Consider the following 9,362-nt stretch of genomic DNA (forward strand, 5'->3'; position numbering starts at 1 on the left):
CAAAAACAACACCACATCAACTCAAAAGTGCTGAAAGAACAAAAACAACACCATTGTTGTCACCGTGGATACAAAATACTATGCATAGGTTGTTATTCACTCTTCTTATTCCTCAATCACTTACAAAACACTTCAAGCATTGGTGGAAAATAGTACCCGAAAAACGAATTTCAATGAAAAAAATAGAGATCCAAATTCAACCCCTAAAAATTGTTCAATTCCAACACTAAACAATTCATATCTCTAAATTCTTAAAATAGTAAAAATAATAATGCCTAGAATTTGGCTTCTACCAGCCAAATACACCTAGTGCATAAAGAAACGAGGTCTACTTTCGTCTCAGTGAGTTGCATTCACTTCATGTACTTGAATATATTCTAATGTGAGAATTAAATCGCATAAATGACTCATTTCAACAATATGATAGTATAAAAGTTATTGAGTTTCACTCTAATTTTTAAATAAATAAATGATTTAGCATGAAAAATGATAAATTTAGTCAAAAAATTTTGATACCTAGGAGCAACATTTTTTTTAAATTACAGATATATAATATATATAAAAAAAGAACCAAAAAAAAAGTACTAATACAATTACAATGGTGAAAAACATATTTAATTTATAATTTTATTAATATAAAATAATTACTCAAAAAGATATTAATGAGGTACAAAAAGAAATATTATGAAAAACTTGACTAGAGGCCATTTTTGAAATACAAATATTTTCCAAGAATATTGTGGAATATAATGCTTGATGAATAACACATTTTGTTTGTCTACTATAATAATTAACCTAAGAAGTCAAAGTAATCAGAACATGTGGTCCAACAAAATATTTAGTCTAGATCATTGGAGTGAGTTGCATTTTCCTCTTTCATTTTTTCAATTTCTTTAGTTTTAGTACCCACAAATGTCTGAATCAAACTCTAAACATTTTTATATCTCCTTTTCTTTGATTCATTCCGTTTCAAAAGCAACCCTGTAAATGGTTACATTTTTTATCCCTTTGTTTCATGTATTTCTGGATAACGACATCAGAATTTAATGATTTGTCAAGGCTGGTAAACAAATTAAATGAAATATATCTTAATTGATTCTTCAAACATCCTCTTTTTTTTTTAAATATGCATGTTATCACAATCACTTACATGATATGATACAAGAGTTCAGCAGTAAGTTTTATCATGAACGATAAACTAAGGGGGTGTTTAATCAGCAGACTCATTGAACATAAAACATTGTTATAATAGAATATTTTCTGTTATGGCAATCGAGCAATTGGTGCCACCATGGCTACCATGGCCACCATGGCCACCCTTGTCTACAACACAACAACCTCCAAAAAGAAGGAGCCTCGATTTCACTAACCATGCTTCTACAGAAAGAAATTAACAGACTAAAAGAGAAAAGGTTAAGCACAAACACCAGTTATATTCTATCACAAATATTTGATTCAGACAATCAGAGAAAATGGCTCATGAAGTGCGGATGAAAATTTGATTTCTGAACATCATGGATTGCATGATAATCGAACTACAATGAAAACGTATAGAAGTTTCCTATACATAGAATCTGCAAATCATTCAATGACCTCTTACAAAGAATTTTAATTGGCAAAAATAGAACCTAATTCTGAACTAATGGGGTTATCACATTTCGTACAAGCTCGATCGGAGTCAGTGAGACCAGCATAGATACATTGTCACTGCATTTAAGAAAAGCACCTTCCTAAGCATATCAGCAAATGCAACAGAAAGGGTACCTTCCTGCCAAAAGTTGAAAAGAAAGTCGGAGCAAGAATAGCCAAGTTTCATCAACGCCTAAGAATCTGATCCTGAAAATTCAAAAAAAGAAAGGGGTATCTCGGGAGGAGATGGTGTTCTTGCCACACATTTAAACTGTACAAAAACACCCAATGAAACGGTAATCAGCTTAATTATCCAACATGACATGTAGATTGAAATTGACATTTCAAGTAAAATATAGCTACTGAGAAAATATTACATCTTAAATAAATGGCAGGAAAAATAGGGTAAAATATTACCTTATGCTGTTGGTATTTCTCTCTCACAGCTTGCAAAGAAGGCCCCTTCCTACTAAGGTATAAATCATGTACGTTTAGCACACATTCCTTGAAGTCAGCAGGTTTATATCTAGTGAGCTGATGGAGTGCCGAATTCTGTTAAGAAAAAAACAATTCAGTAACATCCTCCACAATTAACACTGGATTTGAATACGAATTTAAAAAGGATTACCCAAGGATGTTTCTTTGGGCTTAACATAAATCTTGCTAAGAATACAACAGATGCTGCCACCAAAGATGGCACAAACTTTACACAATTATAATCCAATAAACTGAGCTCAGCAAGGTAGCAGCTAAGGAAATCAAACTGGAGATCAGAAGTCTGCACAATGGAACAAGCTTATTAGCCAAATGATGAAAGCAATGTTATTAGAGCAAAATTAGTCATAGAGTTAATCAAGGTACTAGGTCAATGCTGATCTGGAAAGTCATGGATTGAACTGCATAAAAATAAATATTAAATTTAAAAAAGTTATATTTATATTAAAGATATACATTATATAATGTTAAGAACTCATTTTCCGAGAGTTGTATTAGTTGAAAAAACTTTTGAACTTCTAATATGGGAAAACAATTGCTATGAACAGTGTTCATTTTAATGTGCTCATTTATGCAAGCCTAAGTTATTAGGTTGTTTAGTACAGCAAAAATGGAACTCAAGAGCCAAGACAACACAGGTGCCTGGCAAGAGATGTTCCACAATTTAATCAATGCAGAAAAGGTTGTAAAATATAAGCAGACCAGCCAAGTGAAATAATCAATTGTACCGGTTTAAGACAGGTCAGTTCGGTTTTAATAACACTAAATGAAAGTCCACATTTTTCACTTAAAAAATTAGAATGTGTCAGTGTCAATGTTATGTTATCAATCGCACATTGCAGCAAATGGTTGATAGAAAATATTTGCAATATTATACAGGAGAGTGTATCACTGGCATATCTGAGAAATCACGTATAGCAGTTTAAAAGCAAGTTACCAAATATAGATCAAAACCATGAATTGTAAAGCTAATTCTTGAATCATAAATAATAATTCGTGTTAAATCACAAAATTCCAAAAAGTAATGAAAAATAAAACAACAAAATAATTAAGATATGTTCACAACACAAGTGTTCTTTCAAATCTTTTCCATTTTACAATTGAAGTTTAATATAACTTTCCATGAGAATTGATGAAACAAATGCAAGAGTCAATAAATTTTCAAATTGTTAACAAATCAATTAATTCACATATTGCCAGATACAGAGTCATTTGATATTCTTCTTATATGAATCCTAATAGGTGTATGCAAATAAGCTGTAAAAAAATTAAGATGTATGTAAATAAAAAGAACCTGTTCTACAATCACAACAAGCATTGCGACTGCAATACCGGACAGAGTCATAATCACAAATCTAAAATATTACCAAAACAAATAGCACTTATGGCCTACTGTAACAGCTATCTAACACGACCAAAGGTAACTATGTACATTAGAGATAAAATCTAAGGATACAATTTCAAAATCAAACTGATCTGAGTAACTGAGTCTTTTCTTGGCAATTCACCAAATAGAGTTAATTGATTCTTATAAAACTACTTTCAAGTTTATGAATAAGCTTTAACAAATGGGTCAAAACAAGAGTTAACTTACATCAATGCCCTCTTGACCAACTCTGCAGAACCTCCTGCAACCACAGCAAAGCATAAGGTGTGAATCAAAACGCCAAGCTAAAACAAGATAAACCAATGCAACACAATATCACATAACTAGCAAAGAAAAACACCTCAAGAATGTCTTCACCGTAGGACCACCCAATTCAAACCTCAAAGCCTTCAATATATCGGCTTCCATATTCACAACCTTCACAAAAAAAGAAATGCGAAAATCAGTGCTATCCAAAGCAAAAGCATGCAGTAATACCAGCAACAAACGAAACACAATAACCACCTCTTCCTTAGAGTATGTATTATCCGTAATGTAACAGAAGTCCTCCACCTCAGGTGGTTTAATCTCTTCATATTTCCTATTTTCAAAAACAATAAAAAAACAAAAATTAACAAACAAATAACACAAAACAGTGAAAAAAGTCCATGTATTAGAAAGGGAAAAAGAAAAAACTCACGATGCGATAAGCATTGCAGCAACCCCGAGTAACTGCAATCTATGTCTGGACAATACATTCAAGGATAAAAACCTATCTATGTAAGCCACACAAAAATATAACGTGTCTGAAACCAGTTTATACTCTTCCGCAACCTCAACCAACCAATCCACAAGAACCGCGCGCATGTTAGCATTAACGTCCTTCTGAACTTTCTGAACATAATCTGGTAAGGGTCTCTTACTAGGAAGAACCTGAGCCAGAGTCACACCAAAATAAGTAAATAAAACCCTCACATCATTCCCAATGCGACACAGTTTTAACCACCAGAAAAGGGCAAGAAAAAAAAACATAAAACCCTAGTACCTCCATTCCGCAAAGGTACTCGTATATATCTGAAACATACGGCCCACCCAGTTGCGGGTCGCTCCTCCCGTCGACTTTCTCCGGCGTGTCAACCGTCGGCACTGGTTTCTGAAGTTTGATTTTTTTCCGTTTTTGAGTCTCTGAAACGGCAACTGCAGCGGTGGCGGCGTCTGAGACATTAGTGAGGTCTCCCAAAACGACGCGCTTCTTCTTAGCATTTCCCTGCATTTCGCATATAGCAGCTGCGGCTCTCTTCTTGGCCTCGCGCTGGGGGCGCGTGGAGTTGGTGTTGTTCTCTGAGGCTGTCGCCATTGGAGATTAGAATGTGAAGAGAACAGAGAAGAAGAAGAATGAAGAGGGCTTTTTAAGAAGTGAAATTAACAGTGTTGTTGGAATTGGCGTTGGGTTAGTTTGAAAATTTTGCGGTAGGTTTTGTTCCCGCTGTGCATTTTGGGATTTTTTTCAGAAACCGTGCGCAATTGCTACATTTCGCACTCTCTCATTGCCCAATTCTGCTTCTTGGATTCTCTTTCTTTCTTCATTCTCCTTTTAAATTATTAATTATTTTTTTCCCACAGCATTTTTCTCTTTCTCTTTTTTCTTTAATTTTTGTTTTCCCTCTCTTTTTCATGTTTTTTGTTTTTTCACCTTTTCAACTTTGAACACCGCGGTTAAATATTTAACTAAATTTCAAACTTATTACCGCCGTAGTAAGAAAATATTAAAAAAAGAAGAAATAACTAAAAAATTAAAAAAATCAAAAATTTAATATAGTGTATGATTTAGTTAGAACTTAAATATTAGCGCCATTGATGATGAATGTGACTCTTAAATTCATAACACCAAAATATAAATAAAATAAGTAGCAAAAAATAATAATTTAATATTTCCTTATTTTTGTTATATGAATAAATATTTTAATGTTGTTCAAGATTTATTAAAATTTTAAATTGATAGATAAAATAAAATAAAATAAGACATAAAATCAACCATTGAATATTTTTTAAATTGTTTGTTGAAATATTTTAAAGTTGTAAAAGATTTAATTAAAATTCAAACATTATTCGGAGTTATGAAAACCATTTATGTTATACATTTACTTATGGAATATTTTAAATGAATGATTTCTAATTTTAAATAACTGTGGAGAGAAAATGTAAATTATAAATTATTGCTAATTTTTTATTATTATGTACTTTTCCTCACATGTTTATGGAACAAAGTTATATCAATCACAATTTTATATTTAATTTTTGGAACACACATTATGAACAATCAAATTTTATTCATTGTCTTTAACTTTTTCATTGAATGATTATCTCAATCCATTGCCTTTCTATAACACATTATGAAAGTTTCCACTACAACAAGTGTTATAGAAAGCTTTAGAGTGTAACTTTTTTGTGTGTAAGAAACATAAACAAATATAAGAATTGAAGAATTGAACTTATTTTCCATTCTCCTAGAATGAGTGTTCTACGATGTACATTTTTTTTTTTTTTCTAAAGACATGAATAAATATAAAAATCAAATCAAGAGTTAAACTCCTTTTTTTCCTATCTTCGTCCATTCTCTTTCACTTATAATGAGAATTTTAGAATGTACACTATGTAATGAAAGAAGAAAAACAAAGATAATTTTTTGTGATGTTATTTAATTCATTCAAAAAAAACACTAAATCACCAACTGTATACATGATCAAATTAGAAAATATTGAGAGATCCATTATTTTGAATTATGAAGTAATATTTATCATACATATTAGTGTATTATTGATAGAAAATATTATAAAAATATTAATTTAATATTATAGTTTATAAGATCAAATAATTTGATTAACTGGATTAATTAGTGATATTTTAGAGAGAAAACAATTATCTTGTGTCTCAAGTAGTTTATGTTTATGTAGCAAAAACAATATTTTATAGTAATATAATTAATTAAATAAGTCTTTTTCAATGCCATTAAGGAATTTTAAATCATATTAAAATATCATTTCTTTGTTTCTAATTATATGATAAATTTCATAATTGTTTTTACTTTTTTAGTTTATGAAAAAAAAACATCATTTTAATGTGATATTTATTACAATTTGTATGAAACTTTTCTTTACGTTTTATTTTTCTTTTTCATCTTAATTGTGTTTGTGTAACTAATAATGGAAATTCTAAAACCACATTTACTAACCATTGTTTTGTTTTATAGATGAAATTATAATTTTTTTTACTTATATTTACATTTTTTTAAATACACAATGAATCTTTTTATGCTTTTAATGAAATATTTACCTTCCTTTTAATATTTAAATATATATTTATCTTTTTAATATTTTTAATAATGATACTCATATTTCTAATAAATTATCACTCACTTCTTCTATTTTGTTTCAAAATATTATAAAAACTAAAATTAAATAAAAATTATGAAAATTAAAAGTTAAAAATTTTAAATAGGAAAAATAAATATATTTAAAAAAACAAAATTATCAATTATATATTTAATAAATAAATAAAAAAGAAATTAGTTGTTGTTTTATCAAAAATATAAGATAGACAAATGTAATTTAATAAAATAAATATTTAGGATGAATGTCTGAATTACTAGAAGGTCACTTTATTATAATCATAGAGATGGGTAGGTAGAGATGTCATGAAAAAGTATATTAGATGTTAATTTTTTTTATGTGGAAAAACTTATTTATATATATATATATATATATATATATATATATATATATATAATATCATACATACATTGAAAGATAATATTCTTGTGAGAACATTTTTACATGAGTTTTTCTTGTGAACATTATATTCGGCTAATGATATTTGATATTACGTCTGTTATCGTCTCTAATTACTTTTTTTTTATTGTTGATTTCAGTTATAACTATATTGTTATTATCTTTAAAGAGAGTATTTACTTGTATTTTTAATTCATTTTTCCTATTTATTTACATAAATTTGTTTTTTTATACAATTTAAGCCTAAAAAATTATTTTTTTTTTGAATTTGTGAATAGCTTAATTCAAATTTTTTAGTTGACATATCTATATATTTTTATATAAAATAAAAATTATAATATATAAAATACTACTACAAATAATTATATAAAAAAATAAATTTAGAAACAATAAAACTTGATTTTAATTTTCAAAAAAGTAAAATTGACTATAGACTGATATTTTAAAGTCTCTTTTTCTTTCTAGAATCTCATTTTTTTTATAAACCTACAAAGTTTATTTTGAAATTAAACATTAATAAAAATAAATAAAAAATAATATTGTTCTTCATAACTAGAACCTTATCCCTAACTCTTAAACAAAGTCAAGAAAAAGAAACATATTTTTAATCCTAATAGAAATTCAATAAATAGAACAAGATAACATCAACACAAATAGAGACTACATACTAATAAGAAATGAGAATAAAAAGACCAGTACACATGAGTGATATGAGATTTAAATAGTGAAATCTTTCAAAACCCTTGAAAAAGAACTATATAATAGAAGAAAACAAATAAAGACAATAAGTGAAATTAGTAAATGAGAAGTCCCAGAAATATAAAAGAATAAAATAAAATAAAAATTGAAGTCACATGTTTAAAAGAAGAAAATAAAATAAAAATTAAAGTGACAGAGATAAAAAAATAAAATATAATCAAAATTGAAGTTACCAGAGATGAAAAAAATAAAATAGAATCACAATTAAAGTCACATATAAGAAAATAGAATCAAAATTGATTATAAAAAAATAAAGATAACTAAACTTTTTTTTTCCTAAACAAAATTACAATTTATTCAATAAAGATTTTAACTCATTAAATATTCTTTCTAATACCAATAAACATTAACACACGTTAATAATAATTTAGTTAAATTTTATTCTCAAATATAAACTTATATTTAATTTAGTAAAGGTATATTAGTACCAAAATTTTTTAAGCCATTTTAATCTTAAACATAATTTTATAATTAATTTAATAGAGATATATTAGTACTAAATATAATTTAATAATTAATTTAATAGAGGTATATTAGTACTAAAAAAATTAAAGTATTTTTTTTAAATATAACTTTATAATTAATTTAATAAAGATATATTAATATTAAATTTTTATTGTTTTGGAGGTTTTTCTTTTCGGAAGACTAAAACAAATGTTTTTGTCTGTTTTCCCCTTAAGTCGGTCTGGGTTCGGTTCTATATATGACCTGCATTTAGATTTTCACCAACTTTCAGAATTTGATTTTTGTTTTTATTTTTTATTTTTTTGCCTTCTAACAATATGTGTGATGCTTGTGTCTTAAGCCCTTAACAATATGTGTGATGCTTGTGTAGCACTTGTGTCATGTGATTTTCTCACTTTACACTTTACTAGTTGTGTCTTATTTGTGATAAAAGAAGTCCCACATCGATAGGAACTTACTTTAGGGCTTATTTTTAATGTTATAAAAGGAGTCCCGTGTTTCCTTAGAAAGTCATCCCAAAGTCTCTCCCTTTCTATTCCTTTTGTTTTATTTGGCTTGAGAAAAGAACTAGGAAAGAATATTAGTTTCTCCTCTAAGAGAGAAGGTTAGTTTCTCCTTTAAGATTCTCCTTGTATTAGTTTTTCCCATTTCCAAGAGAGGGGGTGTCATTGTTTTCTCCTTGGGATTAGAGAGAATGATATGTAATTTTTCTTTTATTGAATAAATTAAATTCATTGCCTATTATCTGTTTTTGTTCCTTTATTTTTCATCTTTTATTTTAGTTGTGAGTACTTGTGCTGATACTCTAATACCCAACAGTGGTATCAGAGTCAGGTTGGTTATATGATTATATTCCGTTG

The 9,362-nt window shown here is 28.0% G+C and overlaps 1 protein-coding gene across 1 annotated transcript; it reads right to left on the reverse strand.

Moving 5' to 3' along the window:
- Positions 1–1,463: 1,463 nt before the first annotated feature.
- Positions 1,464–5,058, reverse strand: LOC114193354 (putative cyclin-A3-1). The gene is made up of 8 exons (XM_028083105.2): positions 4,536–5,058; positions 4,191–4,423; positions 4,016–4,091; positions 3,852–3,928; positions 3,719–3,752; positions 2,258–2,407; positions 2,047–2,181; positions 1,464–1,900 (listed from the first exon to the last, which is right to left on the reverse strand). The coding sequence occupies exons 1-8, from the start codon at positions 4,845–4,847 to the stop codon at positions 1,823–1,825; spliced, it is 1,095 nt and encodes a 364-aa protein (XP_027938906.2). The 5' UTR covers positions 4,848–5,058; the 3' UTR covers positions 1,464–1,822.
- Positions 5,059–9,362: the final 4,304 nt, after the last annotated feature.

Source organism: Vigna unguiculata, chromosome 8 (assembly GCF_037176805.1).
Source record: "Vigna unguiculata cultivar grain cowpea cultivar isolate G323 ecotype 2 chromosome 8, ASM3717680v1, whole genome shotgun sequence".
NCBI classification, from domain to species: Eukaryota; Viridiplantae; Streptophyta; class Magnoliopsida; order Fabales; family Fabaceae; genus Vigna; species Vigna unguiculata.

Bases quoted from the DNA above. Each gene is read 5' to 3' on its own strand.
- LOC114193354 (XM_028083105.2), bottom strand. From the start codon at position 4,847: ATGGCGACAGCCTCAGAGAACAACACCAACTCCACGCGCCCCCAGCGC. The intron at 2,408-3,718 runs GTAAGTTAACTC...TCCATTGTGCAG, and splicing joins TTGGTCAAGAGGGCATTGAT to ACTTCTGATCTCCAGTTTGA. The intron at 1,901-2,046 runs GTAATATTTTAC...GTTTTTGTACAG, and splicing joins AGAAATACCAACAGCATAAG to TTTAAATGTGTGGCAAGAAC.